Source organism: Saimiri boliviensis, chromosome 13, assembly GCF_048565385.1.
Source record: "Saimiri boliviensis isolate mSaiBol1 chromosome 13, mSaiBol1.pri, whole genome shotgun sequence".
Taxonomy (NCBI): Eukaryota; Metazoa; Chordata; class Mammalia; order Primates; family Cebidae; genus Saimiri; species Saimiri boliviensis.
In genome coordinates, this window is record NC_133461.1 from 43,332,812 (window position 1) to 43,359,494 (window position 26,683).

The 26,683-nt window shown below is 36.9% G+C and overlaps 1 protein-coding gene across 46 annotated transcripts in view; it reads right to left on the reverse strand.

Moving 5' to 3' along the window:
• DTNA (dystrobrevin alpha) overlaps positions 1-26,683 on the reverse strand; it is a 373,295-nt gene that overhangs the window by 58,959 nt on the left and 287,653 nt on the right. For 24 of the 46 annotated variants that reach the window (XM_074383597.1, XM_074383602.1, XM_074383599.1 and 21 more), the window contains 7 exons: positions 23,341-23,426; positions 17,618-17,772; positions 13,974-14,079; positions 11,643-11,809; positions 8,989-9,113; positions 2,492-2,575; positions 669-758 (listed from right to left, as the gene is read on the reverse strand). In XM_074383597.1, coding sequence (XP_074239698.1) covers positions 669-758; positions 2,492-2,575; positions 8,989-9,113; positions 11,643-11,809; positions 13,974-14,079; positions 17,618-17,772; positions 23,341-23,426 — 813 coding nt within the window. Of the gene's footprint in view, positions 1-668; positions 759-829; positions 1,117-2,491; positions 2,576-8,988; positions 9,114-11,325; positions 11,810-13,973; positions 14,080-17,617; positions 17,773-23,340; positions 23,427-26,683 lie in introns of those variants that run through there. The other 22 variants (XM_039463796.2, XM_039463794.2, XM_074383596.1 and 19 more) reach the window with 4 other exon arrangements.

Consider the following 26,683-nt stretch of genomic DNA (forward strand, 5'->3'; position numbering starts at 1 on the left):
TGGCTTCATCTGTTTCCCAGAATTTATTTGGGATTTATTGAAAGCATTGTGTAACTTCTATAAATGGCTATTTTCTGGTAACTGTCAAAAATAAAAGGAGATATACCACCAGCATTACCAAGTGATAGAGAATAAGCACTGCAAAAAAGAAACTGATTTTGAAATTGTTACTTCATTAGGAATCAGACTGTCTTCCTGGGAGGAAAATGGACCAGGTCCAATGGGACAGAAAGGTGCAAGTCCTCAACTCTTTAACTACAGTAAGGCCCAGCTATATGACATTGTCCTAGCCTCACTCAGTTAATGCTAATGATTTTTCCAATAGACTCCTTAATTCAAGAGTCTTAGAAATTACCAACTGGGGTTCTGCAAATTGTACAAGAGCAGAGACTTGTCCAAACAAGATCCAGTTTGATACACGTCACAGATATACATCTCTTATATACTAGTATAAGGCTATGAAATCCATAAAATATGTGGAAAGGAGAGAAAAGAGCTGCGAAGTCCAGCTCAAGTTGAAAATTCTCAACATGATTTCATTAAACCCCAGAAGACCTCTATCTCCAATAAGACATACTACAAGAGGATTTTAGTGCCAGAGTAGAATGACTATCAGTCTAGCTATGGAACTACTACTACGATTAGCAGTTCAGGGTGGGGATACTGACCGTGCACCGTGATCAAGCTGATTTACGTACAGCTTTATGAGGGAATGCTCTTCAGCCACAGGGCTGGATGCACTTATCCCCTCAGGTAACCTGAGGGATTCAAACAATGAGACCTCATTAAAACTTCCCATGGACAGAGCAAGGCCCACTCAGAGAGGAAAGACATTTAGTGTACACAGCTTTATTGAACAGCACCCTCAAACAGAAACCAAAGGCCAATCTCTGTGGTGATGGGAAGAACTGTGAGCTGTAAACAACGTATCTGTGGTTCACAGAGAATATTCCAAAAGGACTAAAACTGGGAAAAAAGGGAAATAATCATATTTTGGGTTAATGGGTACCATGCACCCTGGAGGAACCAGAACAGCTCAAAGTATTATAGGGATATTTTAGGGTAGAAGGAGTCATGTTATCCATCTAGACGCATCCACCAAAAGCACCGTCCGAGCTGAAATGATATAAAATGACCTTCAGTAAGGATGGAGTCAACCTCTGCTTGACATTTGCAGAATGCAGAGCTTCCTAATCAAAGCACATATTTCTAAATATCACATCAGGTCTTCCCTAGATAGATGCATAGACCTGTGTCGTTTACAGACTTTATAATTTATGATTTCACTCAAGAAAGAAAAATGGTTGAATTTGCTGGTGATTCTAAAAAAGAGTGCTGAAAGGAAGTTACTGAGGGCCTAAACCGTATTATTTTACTGTGGATGTTCTGCTGTTTAACTGCCTCCTCATTTCCACTTGTCACAGACCTCATTTGCATATCAGAAACACCATGTACTGCCACATTCTGTTTATTCTGCTAATTACAGTTATGGGGAACATCTTCATCTCAGGTGCCTGTTGACGGGGACATACAGGAACTTAGAGGAAAAAAAAAAGTCAGCTGTGTTCTTACAGTCCCACTGTCTTCAAATCCTCAGTTGAATGTATCAGGATATTACAGTGAAACTGGCACCTTATAAACCTCTTCAGGGAAAAGATGAATTGTGTGCATTTTGTAAAATATGAGGCTGTACTTTTTTTCCACTGAAAGACATTTGAAGTCTTACATTCAATTACTCACTCCAATTTTCCTTACCTTTGTTTTTGCTTTCCTGTGAGCCTTCTCCATGTATTTATAAAATAATTATCTGGTGCTTGATTCGCAATATTTGATCAAATGACTCAGAGCACCTCTTGACCCTGCATATGTCTGATGCTAACTCTTAGACAAATACTTGCTTCTCTTGTTTCTTGCTCACATGGGAATGGATCTTGTGCAAATAAATGAGATGCAGATCCACCTTTTAAAAAAGTTATTGTTATTATCAATGAAATTACTTATATGGAAACTACATTTCCAAGTTTAGTCTTTAGTCTCTAGCCTCAGGAACTTCAGGGTTCACCAACAAAGGATTCTTTTGTATCTTTGCTTTAAATAATGACATATTTCACCATTTATATAATAAAATACCACTGCATCTTGAAATTCTAATTCCTTGACTTCAACAGACCACTCTGAGGACTAAAAGAGTGACTTCCTTAATGAAATGAGGTGCATGTGTGTCAGTAGTAAAACTGAAACATGCTTCACATTCTTGCTGTGGGTAAATTATAAATGCAGGTTTCCAGAGATGACATTAATCTCCAAAGCCATCCTACCCCTCTTTAAATACATACAAATGAATGAAATGAAAAACTTATAGTGGATATTTGCAAGCTAGTTTCCAGTAACAATATTCTGCTTTTGGCTTACATAAGAATATTTTTCTTACCACAAAATCAAGGCTCATGATCAAAGAAAGGGTTTATTTTATAATAGGGTTGGAACTTACCTCCTGGTAATAAAAGGACTTCCTGAGGAGGGAACAGAGTGGGAAAACAGGGTGTCGTTCATGCTGGTTACAGGTCTGGGAGGCCTAAAACAAAAGACGGTGTGAATGGAAAGTTAAAACAAATAGAAGTCACAAATTAAAAAATTTCCATCATCCCTCCAGGAAAGGGGATGGGAAGATCCGAGTTCTATCTTTCCCAGGATCAACAAGAAATCTTACATTTTCCAATTAAGTTCCTTAAGAGCTTTAAAGTTACATTTCCTTGAGAATACACAATCTCCGGTAAACACTGGGAGGCAGATCTCCAGACACCATAGGAATGTTGATGCATGAGCTTTGAGCCTTGATGTTTTATTGTAAAATATTCTGCAATGGAGCAGGGATTTTCAAGAAGTCAGTGGCTTCACTTCTACTGCTTCTCAAGAAGCCCTAAAAATCTGATCATCTAATCTATATTCTCTTGGAAAAAGGAGGATTCCTGAGGCTTTGGAAAGTTCCTTCTGTGTTCTCCATGATGATGGCCCTCTCCAACAGGCCTGGTCTGAAAGGACACAGGCAGTAAAATCATACCATACCTTATTTGCCTTTGGTGTAAGTAAAGATACAATTAAGCTCCACAAAAATTTATGTAGTTAGTTTCTGTTGTTGGAGAGATCCATATGATAGAATATATAGTGTATGGTATCCTATAAGCTTCCCTTGTCTTCTTATGGTAAGAGAAGGAAAACAGAATGACATTTTCTATAGAATTGCTCATGGTTCTAAATACCAACTGCATGGAGTTTGTCTTCCTTTGTCTGATTTTCATTTTATTCTGTCATTCGTTTCCTTAGTTCAGGTAATATGATAGCGCTAAGATCCCTATCTCAACTCCAAGCCATTTTTAGTCTTATTTTAGGTTCAATGTAGAATACTGAATGGTAATATGAGCTGTGATTTAGAGTTAAAAAGATGAAAAATGAGATGGGGCATTATTCTGAATCAGAGGAAATTTCAGTTTCACTATAATTCTATATTTGAGTTTGACAGTATAGAACTTTTTGAAGATGAGACATTAATTATAGCAGCCTAAATAATTAATATGTGTTGGCTTGATTAAGAGCCAAATTTATAAATGCTTTAATTTTTACCTTAGAGAACCAGAGTTGGCTTTGGATTCTACAATGAAGAGATTCTGGGAAAAAGGTAGACATGTATATCCCAATGTATTGCATGAAATGGACATGAAGCTCTGCTGGTTTTAAAATGTCAGCACTACATGTGAAAATGTATTGAAACTTAGAATAATAGTCTCCAGGGTAAGGGATAAAAGATTACAAATTAGGTGCAGTGTATGCTGTTAGGGTGATGGGTACACCAAAATCCCACAAATCACCACTGAAGAACTTACTCATGTAACCAAATACCACCTGTACCCCAATTACTTATAGAAAAATAAAAAAATAAAAAATGACAAAAATTCATTGAAACTTTTTTCAATGAATAGCTGGTGTTAAACTATACTCTGAGATTTGGTAAGTCATATCATCTGCTGGATGAAGACAAAACCACAGATTCACTGTTTCATCTACTCTAGACAAAAGTGAAGTTCTGAAAGCAATCTTAGTGTTTTGCATTACTTATCTAAAAATGTATCTTCGATATAAGAGAGCAACACAAGGCTAGTTTAAAACTACTTCTGCCTTGAGTTAAACCCTAGCACTTTATAAGAAGGATGCTAATTTTATACAAATGTCCTATGTGAATTATGAAAAGTTTGGTCTGTTAGACTTTAAAACTGTGAACAGAGTATAACATCTTCATTGTAGATTTGCACAGTGTTGAAAAAAATACTTGAGCCCACACTTCTGATTTTATCTTTTTTTTTCTAACTTTTCCATTTTCTCTATGTCTAAAAATGAGAAAACAAGTGGATTTACAATGCTTTTTAACTAGCTTGGTAAATTTATTCTATTGAACCTAGTCACTACACAGCTGAAATCAAGGTTTCTCAGCAAATGGCCTTGTTTAAGGCCTACCATTGAAATATTGAACTTGAGACAAAGAATGGCTATAACCTGGGCACCAAATGGTGGGTTTTCAGAGGGGCTGAAATTCCTATTTCCTCCATAATCAAATGGCAAGGTATCTTATCTAACAAATGGGTCACACTGGGAATTCTGAACATATTTGCTTTTATGAAAAAGAAACAGCTCCACAAAACAGAGTAAGTCACAAGCGCCTTCTGGACAAGATCTTCAGAGGACATTTTTATGTAAATGACATCTTTGTCAACTGAGTGTACAGCACAAGAATACTTAGTTCCAAACTAGCCTCACTTGTTTTGTGTCTCATCACCACTTACGATCATGATTATACACCTTTGTAAGTGAACTGGAAACTACTGTACTACTTACCAAGTATCACTTTTGGCAGCAAAAAATTGAACAGAATAGAGACCGTTAATCATGGTAACATTTACAAACAATACAATAGCTAAGAAGAAATGCCAAAATACCAAAATGTCACCACCTGCTCATTTCTATTTAAGGACTAACTGATGACTGGCAGTACCTCTCTACAACATGGGTCAAAAATCCCTTGGCAATAGTAAAGACAAATGGCATTTTCTATGTGTCACATGCTTCATTTCCATATGTAAATGTATGCATGTGTGTATATGTGTGTGAGAGAGAGATGAGTGCCACAGCCTGTTTAAAAATCCCATTGATTCAATCTGTGTGTGTGTGTGTGTGTGTGTGTGTGTGTGTGTGTTTTCACTGTATCTAAGGCTAATTGTAAAATGTTAATTTGTTACATAGACTGTGCCACATTTTTGCCATTTTTTTCACATTTAAGTTGTGGCTAGGTGTGGTGGCTCACACTTGTAATCTCAGCCTAGGAGTTCCAGATCAACCTGGGTAATATAGAGAGATCCTATTTCTACAAAAAAAAAAAAAAAAAAAAAAAAAGGAAAAGTTGGAACTTGAGTTTTAAATGAATAATGAAAAATTTTTAATGTATTCATTAGGTATCGATAAAGCATTTTCCACTTACTATTTTCTCAATTTTATTTATATCTTATAATGCTTTTGCTGCTCACGATTGGATGTAATATGTGTTAGAGGATTAGTAGCAATTTTTTAAAAAATTTTTACTTTAAGTTCTAGGATACGTGTGTAGACTACACAGGTTTGTTACATAGGTATACATGTGACATGTAGTAGCAATTTTAATACAATCATTGAACAGCAAGATGTGTATTTAAGAAAACTGTATAATGTTCCACATCAAATTCCACATCCATGGGCTATATAATGTTCTACATATTTCAGCACTATGTAAGGACATACAGTTATCTTTCACTTAAATATTTACATCATGGATTTTTTTTGAATATGTCTTTGGAGGATTTGTATTAATTTATAAAATCACAGTGGCAAAAAAAGTTTTATTTTGAGTCTGTGCTATAATTCCCAATGCTCAGAACCCTAGGTTGTCAGCACGTGACAGAGTATGCCCGTCAATACTGCCAGTGCTTGCACCCTACTCAGTGCTCCCTTCTTACCTCTGTCTGTAAGCTTATCCCTATGTGTAACTGATATGGACTGGGATATTTTTGTGACACTATATTCAAAGAATGACAAAGATGTAGTCTGTACTACAATTAAAGATTGCTTAATAAATTATTTACAGAAGCATAGGGAAAGGTCAGAGAGGGAATGAGGATGACCGAGACAGAGCTACAGCCAGAAAAAATATTTTTAATACTGCATATAGTTCTAAGGAACATACTTCAAGGATGATTTTTGCGAGACTCAATGATAAAGATTCTTACCACAAATATTTCTGCACTATGATAATATTCCTTCTGCATAAGACCTTTATAATTTAAGTCACATTTGGGAGTACTAAATTAAGGGTAGAGTGGAGGTGGGAGTATTGGTGTGGTTTATTTCTTAAATTTCACTTATTACCATTGTACAGCACTGTATAAAAATAGCGGATGGCTTATTATAAAAGGACGTGGTATGGAATATCATATATTTTTGTCTAATTTATCAAAATCTTATTTACATACATTTGGAAGAAGTGTGAATATTCATTAATCCCATGTACATATTCATTACAGATTAAGAGAGCATTATTCTTTGTAAAAGATTAAGGCTCAATACCATTATTTTTTCATGTAAATGGCCTTCATGTGCCTATGATAATTTAAATAGTTAAATGAGCAATACATTTTAAAATTAGAAGTCTCTGAAAAAAGACATAGATATCTACTCATGACAATAGCATTTTAATAAAGTAATACCAAAAAAAAAATCAAAAAAAAATTCTATGGCTAAAATAGAAAAAAATTCTATTTTTAGCTAAAAAAAATAACATACAAGAAATTCTGGATGTAGAATGTCTAATATAGACTGGACATTCTACATCCAGAATTTCTTGTATGTTATTTCAACAATTAAATATCTTGTATAATTTGCATTTTTAAATTAAAACTTTCACCTTGGGAAAATATGTTATCAGTGACTACAGATCAGTATTTTGATTCAAGGACTCTTGAGAATCTGATAAAATACATGGGGGCTTTCTCAGAAGAAGACACATTTTGTATGGAATTTTTAAATCTCTCCATGTCCTAAACTAAGAATGTATTGTATAGATATAGCCCTCAGTTAATTTGTAAGTAACAAAACAGATTATATTGCTCCGTAAGTCAAAATTTAAAAGTTATTACTTAGCCAATTAAATCTCTCTCTCTCTCTCTCTCACACACACACACACACACACACACACACACACACACACAATCCTAACACCCACTGGGTACAAGGCCTTGAGCTAGATAATACTCCAATGTGACTCACTGTGAAACAAACTTTTACATTGCAGTGCATCACTTCCTAATTCTTTGGAGGAGTGGGCCACAAAGCTCTTAGAGTCAGGCCATTCACACCCACACCCCCTATCTTCATGACACCCAGCAGCTCCGTTGAAGGCTGCCCTCTTGGGGTGAAACTGCTAGCAGGGCTGATAGAAAATTACTCTGAGAGCTCAGGGAGCACTGGCTGCTCTCACATTGTTGTGGTCATTCATTAGCAACTTAGTGATTGTGTCTAATTGGCTATGGGAAAGAAAGTCTAGACCTTAATAAGATCCTTAATAAGCTCCTATGCAGTAGATTTCTGCAAGTGGTTGGCCCTTTGGGACATTCCCCAGATTTATTTACCCCTGGCTTATTTTAAGGCTTATTTATGGAAGCCTAATTTCCAAAAATAAGTGAACCACATTCTACAAAATTAGTTTACATTAGTTTCTGGAGACTGAGCCCATGCCAGCTTGTAAGCTGAGAAACAGGAGCCTCCAGGCTGTGTATGCTGCTGAGGTCAGAGATGCCACAAGGCACCCCCAGGAACAACCAAAACAAAGCCTCAAAGCATGTATACAAAGCTCACAGATGTGACTGCAGCACAAATCGTTTGGTGGTATTTGCTAAGGTCCATCAGAGAACAGAGCTGCTGCTTTCATGAGGGTCTCCTACCTACCACAGTACCCCTTACAGATCATATGCTGAATTTCCTGGAGCATGCACTTTGCATTGTTGAATTCCTATATTGGTAGGTCCCATCAGCACACCTCTTGATGTCAACATGCAAACACAGGCCGTATGGTGTGATAGGTCCCACTGAACTGTGGAAAACTACAGGCAGTTCATAAGGAGGCACCTGTGACTACTTGGTATCTAAGTGTGCATAGAAGCAGGTAATGAGACTCTTTCTTCTTCTGAGCCCAAGGTAACACCAAGGAAAAAGCCGTTTCTTTTACCAAAGCCCCCTTGTTATCTTGGCCACCCAGGCTGAGAGAGATTCAAAGGCATAAAATTTCTGGGAGGTAGCAAGGATGGCTGGAAGGACCATTTGCTGGCCCAACATCCTCTGTCACAAAACTCACATATTTTGAAGAAAATAAGTTTTTGGATATTCTGATAAAATATTCCCCCTTTTCAACCTTCCCCTGCACAGGCTATGATTCTTCTAAAGTTATGCAGCTTGAGATAAAAAACAAAAGCAATTTCTAGGTTTTCTGGCATCTTTAAACTGGGTCTGCAGAGAAATAAAACAAAGCGCTTTTATATTTGGAACTCAAAGCACATAGGAGATTAAGGGATAACATGCTGTAAATCATTTTTTACCACACAGTGATCCAATTGATTGTTAACTTCCAATGTGCAGACACCACTAACATCCATTTTTTATAACTAAGCTTTCTGAAATATTTTCTACCTTCAGGTGAATTATATTAGTGTTACATACTTTACTTGTACAGCCTGGTGGAAGTACTGTATACCTCAACGATGACAACAAAAAATTATGATGACATTACTCTTTTTTTAAAAAAAATAAATTAAAAAACTTGGTTGTTGACCACTGATATGAAATTGCCTTTGTTTGGCTCCAGACATGTGCTCTTGAAGAAAAATGTCTCTTCACTGTGAGGGCAGAGATACTCACACGATGTGAGCCAAGTTGAGTGGTTTCTCAGGCTGATCTGGGAACATGGGGTGCAAAGGTTCACGGCTGGAAGCACAGCTCAGGGACTTGCTTAATGCATTAGTCAGTTTCTTAGCAGGTGATTTCTGGAAAGAAGAAAGGTAGAAGTGACAACAGCTAACATTTATGTAATATTTTGTCAACTGATTTGCTTTTCATAATAGCTATTCATTCAGGGAAGAAATCCTTTTTCAGTGCTGACTCTGAGTCTAGAAATTTGCTCAGTGCTAGAAGAGAGTTTACGAACAAGCTACCTCCTGCTGCTCAGTGTCAGCAAATGCTGCAATAAATGGAAGCAGATATTGTGTATGGGACACCTGAGTTGGGACTTAATGGGCCTGCAGGAGTCCTGACAAAAACTCAGCAGACTAGGAAAGTCATTTGAGATGGAGGAGGCAGCAACAGTGAAGGGAGCCCTTCTGGGGAGGAAAGCAGGAGGCAGATGATCAAAGTCTTTATATGGCTCATTAAGAAATGTCTCTTTATTCCCAGGACAGAAGAGGCCATGAAAAGTTTAAATCACAGGCATGGCAGCATCAGACCTAACTCTAGAAGGACTGCTGTCACTTAAGAACAGAAAATGGTTTATGCCGAAATAGGCACAGAAGGAAGACGAGCAGACAATTTTGCAGGAATCCAGGTGCAAGAAAGATATTTCAGGTGTGGCTGAACACATCCAGTTAGAAGTGAAAATGAACTTCAGTCTGAGTCTTCAGAATTTAAAATTTAAGTTATTTCTAGAGAATCATGCTGCCTCTATTTTGTTTATATTGTTGGGATGTTTATCTTGATATTATACAGTCAAAATTATATAAAAGTAGCCTACCACATATATTATTTGTTGGTGCAAAAGCAATTGCAGTTTTTGCCACTACTTTCAAATAATTTAATAATAATAATATAATATAATAATAATAAGACTTTAACTATATTTTTCCTTTCCATAAGAAGTCATTTCAAATTTTGTCAGTTTCTTTTATACCTAGAGTCCACAACTGGTAATATAATGAAGTGACTATTGTCCTCATTTTTAAAAAGCTAAGTAATAAGAGCGTTGTTCAAGAAGTCCCTCTTTGGCTTTTGTTAGGAGATGTAATTCTTAGAACAGTTAAGACAGCAGCAACAGCAGCTCTTTACCCCACGAATCATAGGGACTTCTGTCCTCTCAAGGAGTCTGATTCTTCTTTGTACAGATAGTGCCCTGCAATATCTGTACAACCTTTAAGATTAATGAGTCTCCCTATGTGGATTTGGCATTTACATAAAACAACTAAATCTGATTAGTTTTCAAACACCAAATATCCTAGGACATAGGTTAGAAGTTTGAACAATGGTAATATGCTAACAATAAGAAAATACAAAGTTTTAGTTCCTATCTTCTAAGCTAAATTGTAGTTCATTATCCGTGTTAATGTATCTGTCTATCTATCTTCAGCATGCCATAAACAACAGTGAGGGGTTGCACTGGAATTGGCATAGAAATTCTCAGTATGCTCTGACTTGGTGAAGAACTATTACTTAAATTCAGAATCTGACTGGTGATGAAGTACTCATATATTGACACCAAATATTAGTTCCCAAGAATAATTCTTAGAAAGAACATTTTGATCTAAGATATATATTCTGAAGACTTCTTTAAGACTACAGATTGAATTGAAATACATTAAAAATGTAGAAAAACTCATAAATATGTTGCATTTTCTTGTGACAGAACTATTCCAAGAGGTGCTGGCAGGGCTGATGGTATATCCCACATATATATATATATATATATATATATATATATATATATACATATATATATATATATTTGTATATGTACATAAATATATACACACCAATTTATACATCCTACAAAAACCAATCCTTGAAGAGATGTCCAAGGGCAACATTGCTGGAACTGATATTTGAGTTTAATTAAGATAGATAAAGATCAGTAAATCATAACCCATTTGAAAAGTTAGCACACGGAGTCACATTTCCTCCCACAGACCTGGTGCCACATGCTCCTGAGAATACATCTATCACACAGACACTCACATGCCACCTTTGCCAGGTTGGTTACTCACACTATTCATGAAAAGATGGTTTGCTAATATCACCACAATCTCCCCTCCCTACCCACTGCAGAAAAGTAAAATGGAACGGTATTATTAAGTCCACACTCTCCTCTCATACTTGTTTCTTTAATATTTTAGTCATGCACTAAAAAGAACTCCAGAATCTAAGAAAAATAAAACTAGCAATTATTCTTAAGCCATTTCCGCAAAACAAAACTTAAAAAACATTTTAACTTACTGTGAATGTAAGGCTATGTTCCAGAAGGTCCTTGCTGTTCAGTTGTTATTTAAATCAGTACTGAATTATGTATATTTCAAGAAGTAATATAGTTTTGAATCTTCCTATATTTTAAGTCTCAGGAAGCTACAGTGAGTTCCGACAGAATAAGTAAGAGCATGCAGTGGGGTGGAGGATGGGAAGAAGGGGGACTGAATACTAGACTTGGGTTAGAAGGTAAGTTTGCTTTTTAACTCTGCCACTATCCTTGATATTCTCTTTCATTCTGGGCAACACTCACACATCCAACTCCAAGTATTGCCTGGACCTCGCCTTACCCATGACGTGTACTCTTTCATTTGGTGCTGGTTGCTATGAGAACCACCGGCATGTCCCCTCCAGAAGCAGTCCTGACAGAGCTGGTAATTGTGACACTGTTGGCATCGGTAGCGAAATCCCATCATACTCTCACTGTGGCAATAGGAACACTCAACTGGATGGAAGACTAAGGGGGAAGTAAGTGAAGAAAAAACAAGAAAACAAAAGTATGAATCAGAAGAAGGAAAAATGCAGCCTTACAGAAATTGCACTTTTCTTCTCTGTGCCACAATTTCAGATGATAGTTGATTTGGGCTCAGAGAAGCATTTAGTTCACTCCTGGATACTCACAGCCCTTTTCAATCACGCCTGTGGGGGTGGAAGAAATGAAACGGGATGGAGAAGAGGTGTCTTTTTAACAACAAAAATCTCTGTAATGCCATTTGCTCTTTCTACTCTCATATCTCACATTACAAGAATTTAAATTACCCAAACAGACTTGCCTTTACCCCAGACTGCTCTCTGTCTCCAGGAGACCAGCACAGCTCACTGGAAGAGTCAGAAGCACAAGGGGTGAATGCTGATTGTCCAGGGTAAGAGAGCAAATATCAGAGACATGGAGAACGAGAGGAAGAAAAAAGAAAGAAAAGTGGGCAGAGAGTGAAAAACTGGATGTGGATGAGAGAATTAAGTTACTTTTTTAAAAGTGGAGTGACTAATAGGCTTACTTAATGAGTAGCATTTCCTACATCTGACAGATTTTTTTTTCTTTCCTGAGTCAAGTGTTATAAGACCCTAAAAAGATGTATAAATTATCTGAAATCAGTTCTACATCATTCAGATAGCTCAAGAGACAGTTAACTTTCTTTGGTAAGCATTTTGAATTATAAAGCAGACAAAGCAAAATATTAGATTTGAAGCAAAGTAAAATATTAGATTTAAGTGATCAAATCCAAGCAATTGTCTACATGCTATGAGCTAGATACTAAAACAACAATAACAGTTCTTGCCTTTGATAAAGCTATTCTCTGGCTGATCAGCCAGGAAAAACACTGCAAATAAGAATAAATAAAGATAAAAAGCAAAGTGTAAAGTGAAGAAACAACTAGCTCTGGATGCATTGTCTTCTAAACAAGTATCATAACTTTCCTTTCTGGCTCTTGAAAAAGAGTATAGTGGGATATGAATCTAAGGACAACTGCTCTGGGACAGTGCCTAAGAAACTGATCTCCTGCAGCAGGAAATGCTGGGAGAGAAGGAATGAAATTATAGCTTTATGATTGGAAAATGACTAGTTCTAGAACTGTAAACAGTAACATAAACTCATCTTGCATAATAACATGGACCTTGATTGCTCTTCGCTTCTGTGTATGGATAAAGAAACATAAAAAAATCTATGATTGTCAGTGATTGCAAAAAAAAAAAAAAAAAGTAAATTTATTCTTTAAATTTTCTCCATGAGCAAAAGAGGATAATTTCATAACTTTTAACTACCTGAGATAAATAAGGGCAGATGCTAAAATTCTGAATGATAATTTAAAATTAAGCTAACTTTAGATGCAATGTATATTAAAGAAATACATAGAAGTTGAGTAATATATAGAGACTTAAGTTAAATCTCTAGTAAGAGATACTGACTAAATTATTTCCTAGTCAAGTCTGGAGAAATTTCAGAGTTACATTGAACAGCAAGTAGGAACACCTAAAGCTTAGATGGAGGCATTGAACTGTTCCATGTTTACATTTCTTTAAATTTTGTCCCAAACTGTATTTAATATTTAAATCTGGATATGCCAACAGTAGTTCCTTTAATCCTAGAAATACTTGCTTTAAAAAAAGACATGATACGAAACTTATTTTACTTTTATCTTTAACATAAGTACAACTATTGAAAGCTCACAATCTGGAACATATGACTAAAGATTAATAGGGTGCTATCATCTATTTTTTTTTCTCATTTCTCCCACCTGTTTCTGGCTGAGTGCCTGGGAAGAAATAATCAGTACCATGTATGCAAATATGAGAAATTCAAATCTAAAACAAATACAAAGTAAAGTTACACTACTTGTTGAAGTTCGCCTTCTATTGTGACAAGTCTTTTAACCACACTTGACTTGTAATTGAGAAGAACACCACGAGATTTAATATGTTTTTAGAACTGACAGTCCTAATTTTTCAGTGGTCTTTTGAGGCCTTCCTGAACAGGGAGATGGGTTAGTTCTATCCTAAACAAAACTAAAAGCCACTAAATAGGCTTCCCTAAAACAATGACCTGGGCTTACTAACTGTAGATCTATTGGCCTATTTTCGATAATTTTAAAAGTCACCTTTGCTCAGTAGTAACTACTAACCATTTTCCACATTTGCTAGTCGATGCAGAAGAGGCAACCAGACCAGACACTGCGGGGGAGGATCTGACATCAGAGTGTCCAAGAAACCATTTAACGTGACTTTTTTCTGCACCAAAAAACAAAACAAAACAAAACAAAAAAACAAACAGAAAGTTAGGACAGAGAATCATCTCAATTTATCTGCCATGTAAATATCATTTGAAACTGAAACAAAAGAATACTCAATAAACCTCCAATATCTGAAGAAACACAACTTGCCAAATGTGTTATTCAACTAGTTTAGAACTGAAAACATTGCTTGCTTTTTATACCTAAGCGTACATAAGACTGAATTCTTTCCACCGAGTCGGAGTCAATAGTATCAGCAGGAGAAAATTCCAAGAGCATCACTTGTATATATTAAAGACAGTATAAAATATGAAGAAAAAGAAAGAATTGAAATTCTCCATGGAATTTTACTCAAGAATGTATCATAGCTCACTCTATAATTTTCCTATCAGTCAGTCTTCTAAATTTATAGAACAACTTCCCTTTTGAGCTTCCTCAGCTTCCTTAAGTACTAAATATTTAGTGGCTAATGTGAATGGTTCTGTTATACAAGAGCGGGAGGGAAACCTGTTAGAGGAGAACCATCTAAATTTTAAAAAATGCGCTCATTTTATTACTTAATATATCATTCCTCTCAATTCTGTCTGCTTCTTTCTCACTATCCAGATCCTTTTGATGTACAAAAGAAATGCATTATATCAAGTTTCTTCAAAAGTGACAAAAGTAAGAAAGCTATATTAATGCATGTACTGTAATGGTATGAATAACAAAAATATGTGTTTATATGCAAAAATCACTACTTGAAATTTTGAACTAGAATATCAAAGGGGATGGGAGAGTTTTATTTATTTATTTAAAAATATTTATTTATTTACTTTAAAGATGGGGTCTTGCTATGTTGCCCAAGCTGGACTCGAATTTCTGATCTCAAGCCATTGTCCTACCTCAGACTCTTGAGTAGCTATTACAGCCAATTGATGACATACAAAAATAAACTGGTCTTATTATTTTTGTGTTACCTCTTTTCATACTTCGTATGTTCTTATTCATTTTGGCCATTTGCCACACTGGCTAAAAAAAAAATCACTCTTGGAAGTTTTCAAAAATGTTATAATGATTTCAACATGTATAAGTTGCTCATCATTAAGAATATATACAAGTCATATAACAGAATAGTCTATAGGTATCTCAAAACGAATTTTGGATGTAGCAACATCACATATAATTTTTGAACACATAGGTCCCTTTTTTTTTTTTTTTTTTTGAGACAGGATCTCACTCTGCTGCCCAGGCTGGAGTGCAGTGTCACAACCATAGCTCACTGTAACCTTGAACACCTGGGCTAAAGTCATCCTCTCATCTCAGCCTCCCAGGTAACTAGGACTACAAGTGTGTGTCATCACACCTGGTTAATTGTTTAATTTTTTTTTTTTTTTTTTTTTTTGCAGAGATGAGATCTTATTATGTTGTCCAGGTTGGTCTTGAACTCCTGGACTCAAGCTATTCTCTTGCCTCAGCCTCTCAAAGTGCTAGGATTACTGTGTGAGTCACTACACCAGCATAGGTCTTTTTAAGATTTTTTTTTAACCCAGTCCTTTTATTTCACCTTAATTTGAATGAGACATATTCTGAGACATTAGCACATTTACCAATTATTCTATAATACACTACATAAAATTCAAGAATTCAGATATAAATGAAAGTATTCTTGTTTCCATGATTGAGTGAAGGAATAGAACAGGTGGTTGCATTTCCTTGGGTCAGATCATCTGAATACTTATAAATATAAACTGAAAGTGCAAAAAACAAAAGCAACAACAACAAGAACACAAGAGTAACATTAACAGAAGAATTAGAAGACCAGAGTTAAAAACTCAGCCCCCCACCCTCACTAGCTATGAACTTTATATTGTTAAAAAAAGAATCACATTTTCCTTGTTAGCTGACAGGGTTGTTGCAAGACATAAATCAGATAATTCACTGTGTGAGGCATAAAACACTGTAAAAATAAAAGGAGCTATACATTTAGCATGCCATGAGAAAAGTTGGAAAGCAGTAAAATTGAATGAAAAACATAGATTTGTGTTTTGAAGTGACTGACACTTTTAAAAGCTAATTTCAGTGAAAAGAAAAGACTTCTGCACTCTTAAATCGGTAAAGTTCAGTGCAGTGAGCATTTGTTGTATATGTTTTATGGGGCAGGGATATACTTTTACTTTATCTTTTTTTTTTTTTTGAGACAGGGTCTTGCTCTGTTGCCTAGGCTGGAGTGCAGTGGTGCCATCACAACTCACTGCTCTCTTGACCTGCTTGGCTCAAGTTATCCTCCTGCCTCAGACTCCTGAGAAGCTGGGATTACAGGTATGTACCACCATGCCTGGCTAAGTGATTCAAACTTTTTGTAGAGGTGCGGTCTCCCTGTGTTGCTCACATTGGTTTTGAACTCCTAAGCTCCGGATCCTCGGCCTCCCAAAGTCCTGGGATTACAAGGGTGAGCCACCACATCCAGTCAGGATGCCTTCTGAGAGGACATAAAGGTTACTTTGGATGGTAAACTAACCCTTGATGTATGGATTTGTGCTACCACTGTGCTATGTTGGAGAATGGGCCTGGAGTCTCTCTACATGACCAGAGAGGCACACACATAGACAGCCCCCTAAACTATGCAGCTTTCCTGGGCTAGCTTGAGCCATACCCAGTTGAAATACATCACTGGGAACCCCAAATGTATCATGTTGTAGAAGATTTAGGCAGCTGTGTTTGCCATATTTTGGGCTTCTCAGGTCATGATGTGGCAGATGTTGGGATTCCTTTTTGGTAACCTTTGCTAAACCAATGTTAAAGCTTGGTGCTGGGTCAAACACATATTTCACATGAGGCCAAGTGAGACAATTAAGCCTTTCAAAGTGCAGTGATAGTAAAAATAATGACACTGAGGGTGTAGGTGACATGGTTAGGCTTTGTGTCCCCACCCAAATCTCATCTTGAATTGTAATTCCCAGGTGCTGAGGGAGCGACCTGGTGGGAGGTGATTGACTATGGGAGTGGTTTCCTCATGCTGTTTTCATGATACTAAGGGAGTTCTCAGGAGATCTAATGGCTTTGTAAATGGCAGATCTAATGGTTTTATAAATGGCAGAGTCCCCTCAACTTTTCATTCTTTCTCTTTCCTGCCGCCACATGAAGAAGGTAGTCCTTGCTTCACTTTCTACCAGGACTGTAAATTTCCTGAGACAGAACTGTGAGTCTGTTAAGCTTCTTTTCTTTATAAATTACCTAGTCTTGGGTATGCCTTTATAGCAGTGTGAAAACAGATTAATACAGAAGGGTTGTTATAAGGATTAAATTAGGCTATGAAAGAAAAAAATTGAGCAGTGTCTGCCTCATGGTCAGTAAACATTGCCTATTATTGTGATCCAGGTGTGTGCTGGGTTTAGTTACTGGCTCAGAGGTCATTTGTCAGAGGCTTAAAAATATACTATAGGTTGCTATCACATAGAAGAATTTATCTGAATATTTGTGACCTGGAATGACATCTAGAAGGGGAGCAACCACTTTATGAAAGAAATACTTCCTTAAACATATTTTTCTCCTACCTGTTGGGAGAAGCAGGATCTGGCTGACTGTTCTGTGTAACCAAATGAAGGACCTTCAAAGACTGCTGTGGGTAGTTTGAGAACTTCCCGAAGGAATTGGTCGTATCGTCCATAAACCATCACCCCACTGGAGTCAGAAATCATTGAGAAAATATCTGATGAAAGGAAAGGGAAAGATATTTATTCATCATATGAACATTCTCCAATGTTTTTGTTCAACATATCTGCTACAAATGACAAAAAAAAGTAGCAAAATGAACATTTTTATGAAAGAATAATACAAAAGATATTTTTTATGCTGAAATATTCCTGGCATAATGTTTTCTCTGGTTTCTTTTTCTAGATGATTCTGGCACATAGCAATCACAAGTGTAAAATTAACATTTTAATAAGAAAGAGACATTTCTTAAATGTCTTTAACAAGACGTGTTTTTTGTTTTGAGGTCAATTGTTAACTCTTGTATAGCCCAGTAGGATAAATTTTTGTATATATGAGAAAGACGGTGACTTCATTTGAAACACAGTAAGAGTTTTGCTGTAAAGTTGGGGTGTGTGTATATTCATTTATCTAGCTAGAAATTTACCCACTTATCACCAAAACTTTTGGATTTTGGTATAAGATATTTGAAAAATCAAAGACACAATGAGGATAAAGCTGTAACGACAAACTCTTGATTAACTTCCTACAGAAGCACAAAACTTTCTATCAGCTACCATGTTCTGGGTGGAAGGCACTTGATTTACAGGAAAGGGTTTTCTGACTTGTGTAGTGAAGAGGAAGCGTGGCCTTGTGGATGATCAATGAGGTAAAGTCGGGGTCCTGGATCTTTCTCTGAAGGGTCTGTGGCTTCACTGAACCACAGTTCTTCAATTTCTGCCACTATGTGCACTTAATGAATATTAATGACATAATTTCCCAAGGTGCTTTATAATTCCTCTGTACAAATCACTATTAGAATGAAAGGGTTTGCTATTATGTAGTTTGTCACCATGCTAACTAGCTTGTCACCAGGCCAGCACAGCTGTTGGCATAAACGGCTGTGAATGTGCTACCTCTATTCACTTTGGGTTTAATTTTTCAAGGTCAAATGTAATCTGGGAACATTGTATTTACACCAAAGTCAGATGTTAAGCATATCACAGTCTTTTATTGGATTATGTTTTGAGAACATGAATTGACTCTCATTTTCATTAAATATTCCATTTATAAAGGGTTTCTGCTGTTTCCAACAGTTTATTAATCATGAGACTACAGAGATTCTGAGTAAAAAATTAATGTACATATTTATAGGATACAGAGTGATATCTTGATACATGTGTTCAGTGTGTAATGATCACATCAAGATAATGAGCATTACCTTCATTTCAAACATTTATCATTTCTTTGTGTTGAGAATATTCAACATCTTCTCTTCCAGCTTTTTGGAAATATACAATAAATTTTTGTTAACTATAGTCACCAGACAGTGCTATAGAACACTGGAACATATTCCTCCTACTTCGCTGTAATTTTATAGTCATTAGCTAACCTCTTCCTATCCCCCCAACCCCCTGCAGCCCACTACCCTTCCCAGCCTCTAATAAACATAATTCTACTTCCATGAGTTCAATTTTATTTTTTAGCTCCCACATATGAGTGAGAACATGCAGTACTTATTTTTCCGTGCCCGACTTATTTTACTTAACATAATGTCCTCCAGGCTCATCCCTGTTGCCTCAAATGACAGGATTTCATTCTTTTTTATGGTTGAATTCTACTGAGGAGTTTAGATTATGTCCAGAGGATGTTGAGGGAGATACCAAAGAATTTAAAGCAGGTCAGCGCATTAGAAACATTATCCCAGGGGTAGGCACAGAGGAAAACAACCAGTTCAGTAATAGAAACTCAATAAATATGCAGTATTTTCCATAATACTAGCCTTTTAAACAAAATAAAACAAGTCCTCCCCAAAGCTTTAGATCAGCACATGACAACCAGGCTTACAGCACTGGATTTAGAATTCCTGAAGATCCTTAGAACTATCCAGGAGCCCTGAGGCAGAAGTATAAACAAGTGTTCTAACCCATTAAAACAGTTTAAAATTGGGCCAAGAATAATCTGACAAAAAAAGTAGTGTTATTAGGTAAGAGTATGTTTAGGTTGCCATGGCACTTGACTGCAGGGGGCGCTCTTCATCTCCTAGGCTGTGTCAATGATGTTCCCTGGAATTACACAGGGAATACTCTACCAGTGAATGGTAGCCCCAATTACTGGAAATTGTGTTGCAACATGGGGTTGTTTTCTCTTTTAATGCATTTTAAAGCATTAAGAAAACCAACTTCAAATTTTCTGTTGCTTTCTCTGTTTTTTAAAATTTTTGACTTATTTTCAGCCAGTTATTCTTGCTCTGTTCTCCAACAATAAGGAAGTAGCTGGAACAAGCTAAATATCCCTCATCCCTATGCACACAAAAAAAGAAAAATTGCCAAACAAGCACAGCTGGCATTTTGGCTTAAAGTGAATTAGAAAAAGTTTAAAGAAGGGAAAACAAAACCCTCAAGCCAGAAAAATTTCATATCCCTTCATTTCATTCTTTCTTATTACAGAAGCAATGTAGAAAATAATGACCTTACCTGTTTTTTTGTTTTGTTTTGGTTTAGTTTTTTGAGATGGAGTCTCACTCTGTCACCCAGTGCAGTGGTGTGATCTCAACTCAAACAACCTCTGCCTCCTGGGTTCAAGTGATTCTTGCCTCAGCCTTCTGAGTAGTTGGGACTACAGGCATGTGCCACCATGCCTGGCTACCTTATCTGTTTCTTCATTAAAATGCAAGCCAGGAAAAGAAGACAATAGGAATACCCACAATCCCACCCACCAAGGGCGTCTCTGGGTAGATTTTGTGGGTAAATTTGCCCACATTTGCCCATTCAATTAATAATTATCATCGAAACTAGAAATATTCATGACTCAGGATATTCATTTTTGACCAGCTAACATTCTGGACAGATTCTTGTGACCAAATTACCTTCAATTAAATTGTTTTTCGTCAAATTGCTTTTAACCAAGTTACCTGGAAACCACTAAAGTCATCTTCCTAGGATTAACTATACAAAGAGTGACTCCTCAGTCAGAGAACCAGGGACACATAAGGCTGTGATTCAGGTTCACTGCTCTCAGAGTGGGGGATGCAATTTATCCCGGCCACACCATCTGTTTTTCTACAGCATCTGAGATATTGTGAAGCTTGTTTCTGCAGACTAGAAAAGTTTGCCTACCTCCAATGGGACACATGCATTTGTTACTTCTTTCACTGCACTAAAGAGAATAGACTTTGGCTACTAAAGAGTGCTTTTTTGAGTGGGGGAGTTATGGGATGGGGTGAGGAGAAAGCATTGTAGCAGTTACAGTGTTTCCTTTGAACTCCTGAACCCAAGAGAGAACTGCAAGGGTTTTCACAATTGTAAAGATCTAATCAATAATCTGGTTATATCTTGAGCTTTGCAACTGTGCTGACATTGCTAGTCCTTTGCCTAGCAGCCATTCCCTCCATCAGTATTTGACACACATTTGTCGATGGATTGAGGGAATAGGGTACCCTTCTGAACACAGGAGGCGAAAGTGGATTACACAACAACCATTGCTGTCATACATTTTCTCTAACCAGTAATTGGTAATTGGTCTGAGATGCCATCCTAGGTGATGAGTTATAAGGGTTGGGGGGGCTCTGTAGTGAGATGTGACTGTTGTGACTGTCTCCTCCCCCCACCCCACCCCTACCCTTCATCCTAACTCATAGGAGGAGGATGAAATCTTACACTGAGCAAAGCTGAGTGGAAAGACAGTAAACACCAGGACCCTGAGAGCTCAGAATTAGCCTGGTATGTTAAAGGTTGACAGACATTCTGAGATGCAGAAAAATGGTTTTCTTAGTTTTCTTTAAACCTATTTTAATATGGGACTTTTCTATCCAGGTAGCTATTAATGTAATATTAAATAGGTATTTTTAGATGTTTTCCAAGTGGGGTTTATTTATTTATTTATTTATTTATTTACATTGATCTAATGTCTTCTTCATAAATGGCCAGTTGGGGTTGGCAGACAAGGTTCTCAGGAGTTTCTTCCTCTGCCTTGGTTCATTTTGCTAAGCTTCCTCTTTCTGGCTTAACCCTGAAGGAAATGCTCATGGGTTACTCTGGAGCTTTTTTTTTTTTTTTTTAAAGGCCCTTGGTGTCAGCACCTTCTAATTTATCTTTCAAACAAGCACTGAGGTAGATGGTTTTAAATTTTCTATATCTTTCAGGCTAACAAAAGAGAAGATACATGGCTCCTCCTAAGGTCTGTCTGGGCTTCTCTGAATCCTGGCTGCATTTGGCTCTTCATGGAGGGAAGTCCCTGAAGTGAGGGAAGCTGTGTGGCTACCTGAGGCTTTGCTGTCCCTTTCACTTACCAGTGAAATGACTCATCCCCGGAGCAACTCTGGGGACATTCCAAAGGAACAAAAGGTTTTGTCTGTGTCTTCCTTTATTCTTTCCTTTTGGGTGGAGCAAGAAGCAAGAGATCTCGCTTAGAAGCTGACAGGCAGCTGGTGAGCCTTGTGCTGTGAGCCACATAGATGGCTGCATTGCAGCAAGTGTGACTCTATGAATATCTCACAAAATTCCCAAATTTAGGATACAGAAGGAGGCCGAGGACTAAAGAAGTGAAGTAACTGCCAAAGGATAACTCAGCAAATTAGTCCCACAGCTGGGCTTGCAACCTGGAACTCCCAATTCCCATGACAGTGCCCTTTCTAACACAGACTTATAACCCCAACTCATACTATTTAGGAGAAAGGATAGGGCTAAGTGAGAAGTTTAAATTTAAACAGCAGCATCAATCAACATCATGTTAAACTAGTTATAAATACATATTCTTGTCACCCACCCCCATTCTAGGCCTACTGAGTCAGAAATTCTGGGGGTGGGACCCAGAAATCTACATTTTACCAAAGCCCTCCAGGCGATTCTGATGCATGCTAAAATTCGTGAACCGCTGGTGTGGGGAAAAAAGTCAGGGCTCAAATCCTGGTATCATTTTAACCATATGATTAACTAAGTCTCAATTTCTTTACCTAATGAAAACAACAAACAATCCCCAATGTGTTGTTGGTTAAGGAACTCTACCATATTTAGAGACAAAATGTTCATCAAGGCCCACAATTACTCAATGTACTTTAGCTCCCATGCTTTTATTAGCATCTAGTTAATTCTGTCAATGCTGTCTCTATGAAACTCCTATTCTTCTTTCCTGGCATTGCCGGCTTTGAAACCTTGGGAGTTCCCAGTGATTTGAATAGTGCTGGCTGAGAAGAATGAGAAAATGTGCCAGGATCTTTGCTTTTAGAAGACTTAAAGGGGAAGGTTTCCTACTATGGTCTTCATGTCCCTGTCATCTTGTCCTGCTTGTAAGGCAGTATAGCATAATTACCTGCAAAGAGTGCTTATTTTACTTTAACATCAGAAAGAGGCCAGTTGGTGATACTCAACAGGTTATAAGTAGAGGAAAACATTCATTTCATTAGCATTTGCATAATGTGAAAACATCGCTATGACCAAATTCAAACATCAGTGAAAATTGTATTTCAAACAACTCTTATAGAATGAGGAAAGATACAAATGGGCAGGGGACATGCAGGAATGAGGGAGAGAAAAGGGTGGTACCTAGCAGGGAAAAGCAAAGAGAGACACAAGGAATCATAACTTACATCTTAATTTGTCCATGATCTTCCCTCCACACAATGTGGCTAAAGCCATTTTGACAGCAAATACTGAAATTTTACCATGACCTTCCCTGTTTAGTGGTAATAGAAAAACAAAAAAAAACAAAAAAACATGATGTCATTTGGAGTACTTCCAGCAAGAAGGTTTGATATTTTCTATTCTGTAGAAATCACAGGAATGCTGCATGCCTTATGTGAGCACATCCATTTTATAAAAGGTTGTGAAATAATTCATTGCACATATCTGAACAACTGTCTATTCAATATTTCCTTTTCTTAAGAAACATCAGAATCTCTTAGCTTATTCTTTGTGTATGCCACTTGCTCAAAACATGGACTGTTAGCCAGAAGAATATGTACTAGCTAACTATGGATTTAAATAACAGAACATGCTTTTCACTTTGAGTTTCACAAAATAATTTTGTGCACAATAATTCCACAGTCTCTATGATTTACTTAAACAAAGTTTTGGAAACATCATTTTTTTTTGGTCAGGGAATTTCTGAATTTGAGGTTAGGGTAACTATGGGGACTTTTTCATCACACATTTTTTTTTTCAACCATTATTTCCTACCCACAAGCCAACTGCACTTATGTGATATATTTACTTTTCAAAGACAGCTACTATTTTAAAAGTGCAAAAGTAAAAGCTCTGGCTGAGGGTGGTGACTTATGTCTGTAATCCTAGTAGCACTTTGGGAGGCCGAGGTGGGTGAATCACCCGAGGTCAGGAGTTTGAGACCAGCCTGGCCAACATGGTGAAATCCTGTCTCTACTAAAAATACAAAAAGTAGCTAGGCATGCCTATAATCCCAGCTAATTAGGTAGCGGAGTTACAAGAATTGCTTGAATCCAGGAGGTGGAGGTTGCAGTGAGCTGACATCATGCCAGTGTACTCCAGCCTAGGTGACAGGGAGACTCTGTCTCAGAAAAATAAATAAATAAATAAATAAATAAATAAATAAATAAATAAATAAAAGCTCTGTTTGAACACTTTATTTCTACCCAAATGACATAAGCGCTGCCAAATCTTCATTGATTTAGGAAGTATAACAAATCTGTCCTTCACAAATGTGATATAAAGGGAATATGATTAAAAAGTATAATGTTTCAGCTAAATGATTTTTCAGCTGGAATAAACTGTTTATTCTTATACCTTGGAATCAGAAACTATATCATATTAGTAATCCACTTATTTGATAGTAGCTAATCTTAAGAATGGTCAAAAGAGTTATTTAAAATAATAATGTATTGGAAAGGTAAGTAAAGTTTGTATTGGCAAAGCTTTAGTATGTGGAATAAATAATTTATATGAACAAGATTCATATACCTTATATATGAGAAGGAGAAGATATAATAAATAATTGTTTTGTTCCCACAATTATTTATTAATTACTAGGTTTCAGAGAGGGATCGTTTGATATCTTTGTTGCTGTTATTCTCAGTGTAATACCTCAGTTACAACCAGCCAGAATGCAAAATTGACTGAACCCTACACTAGTGATTCTTTCATATTTATTTCTAAGCCTGAGCACCAGATTTATGTAATCATTTATCAGAAACGTTCACTTAGATACCTCATTCCAAACCAAGTACGTTCAAAAGAGAACTCATTATCTTTATAGAGCCCTTCTATAATACTCAGACTAACCTTAATACTGACCTGATGTTCCTCCTGCAGTCCTTCAGATAACCATGTACCTAGCTACCGGAAAATGAATCCTGAGTTGGGGGTCACCTTTGATTTCTGGCTCTACCTTAATTACTACCACCCCGAACAAATGGTTGAAGGACTGAGCTAGACTTGTTATCTGTATGTTGAATCCATTCCATTCTTTTCATTCACACTGTCACTGCTTCCTTCGGCTCTTGCTTTAACAGGGTCATAACCTCTGAAATGAACTCCCTGCTTGCACACTCATATCACAAATTTTGACCATATTATTTGATTGCTTAAAACCCTTTGGTCTCCTCTTACTCACAGGATGAAGTTCTAACGTTTTCTCATGGCACACCTAGCAGTCTCATCTAGTCTCCTCTGCTACCATTTCTGCTGTTGTACTGCACACCATAGTCAAACCGTTCAATAACTTTTGGTCCCTGCCCTTCCTAACATGGTCTGCCCACACCCCTCCTACCCATTTGTCAAGATGCCACTCAATATCATTGTCTACCCTGCTCTGAAACTAGCTTTTCTACTAGATGTCTAGGAAATCACTCTGCCCATCACTTTTTACCTATCATGTGGCATATGTCACAGTGAATGACCTTGATGTGTTTTTTTACATGTCTGCAATGTGACTGGATTCTACATGGTGAGATCCTTCAGTGTAGAGATAATGTTGTCTGAATTACTTGAATTCCTAGTGCCTAGTGCTTTGTCTTACATAGAGTTAGTGATTAATACATTTCTTATATTAAGGAATGGTTAGTAATCAGTATAAAAGGTACACCTAGAATTTTGAGTGTCCACTCAGTGAGTTATTTAATTTTAGAGCAGGTAGCTGTAACAGAAATGTAATGATTTTGTAAAAACCATTCTATTCAGAATTATTCCTATCCTTCCATTGCTTGCATGACTGGAAGTATCAAACATTTGACTTCAGGAAGTAATTAGCTTTTTCCCTAAACTTTAACATGGTTCTAATAACGAGAAGTCTACAAAGTATGGAAGATTAGGAATCACATAGCAATAATGTGGCCCTTGAAATGCAAAGAAATTGAGGAGCATTATTTGTGAGGCTTCAAGAACAATACAGTTCTTTCAATGAGTCCGAGAGAATAATTTATTTAAAAGGAGAGGATTGACCACAGATGATTTTGGAATAGAGACTTCTCCAAAGGATGAAACAGTGTTAGCTCCTAGGTGTACTTTTAAACCTTAGCTTTTAATGAAGAAGATCATAGGGAGATTGCCAGTCCTGTATTGTTCCTGGAAATGTAAGATTGATGATATTAAATCCAATAGTGGTTGTATCAGAGCTATTCTGCCAAATTGACACAATAAATCTAGATAAATCACCAAGTGGAGGGAAGCTGAATGAGAGTTTTGCAAGAACTCAAGGGTGAAATTAGGCCACTGGAATCTATTGTTATGCAAGCTACTGTGCCAGATTGCAAATGGGACTGTGTCATGAAGAAGGATTCTGGGGGTATGCAGGGATCTAGGTCGTGGTAAGCACACCAAGACTGGGTGAGTTCATACTTTGCTTATCCCGTGTCTAAATATTTATGGGGTTTAAGGAGTGAGCACAGATGACTGACTCTACAACAGAGAATGGGAGCACTAAAGACTTAAATACAAATGAATCTTTTTAAAAAGAATATT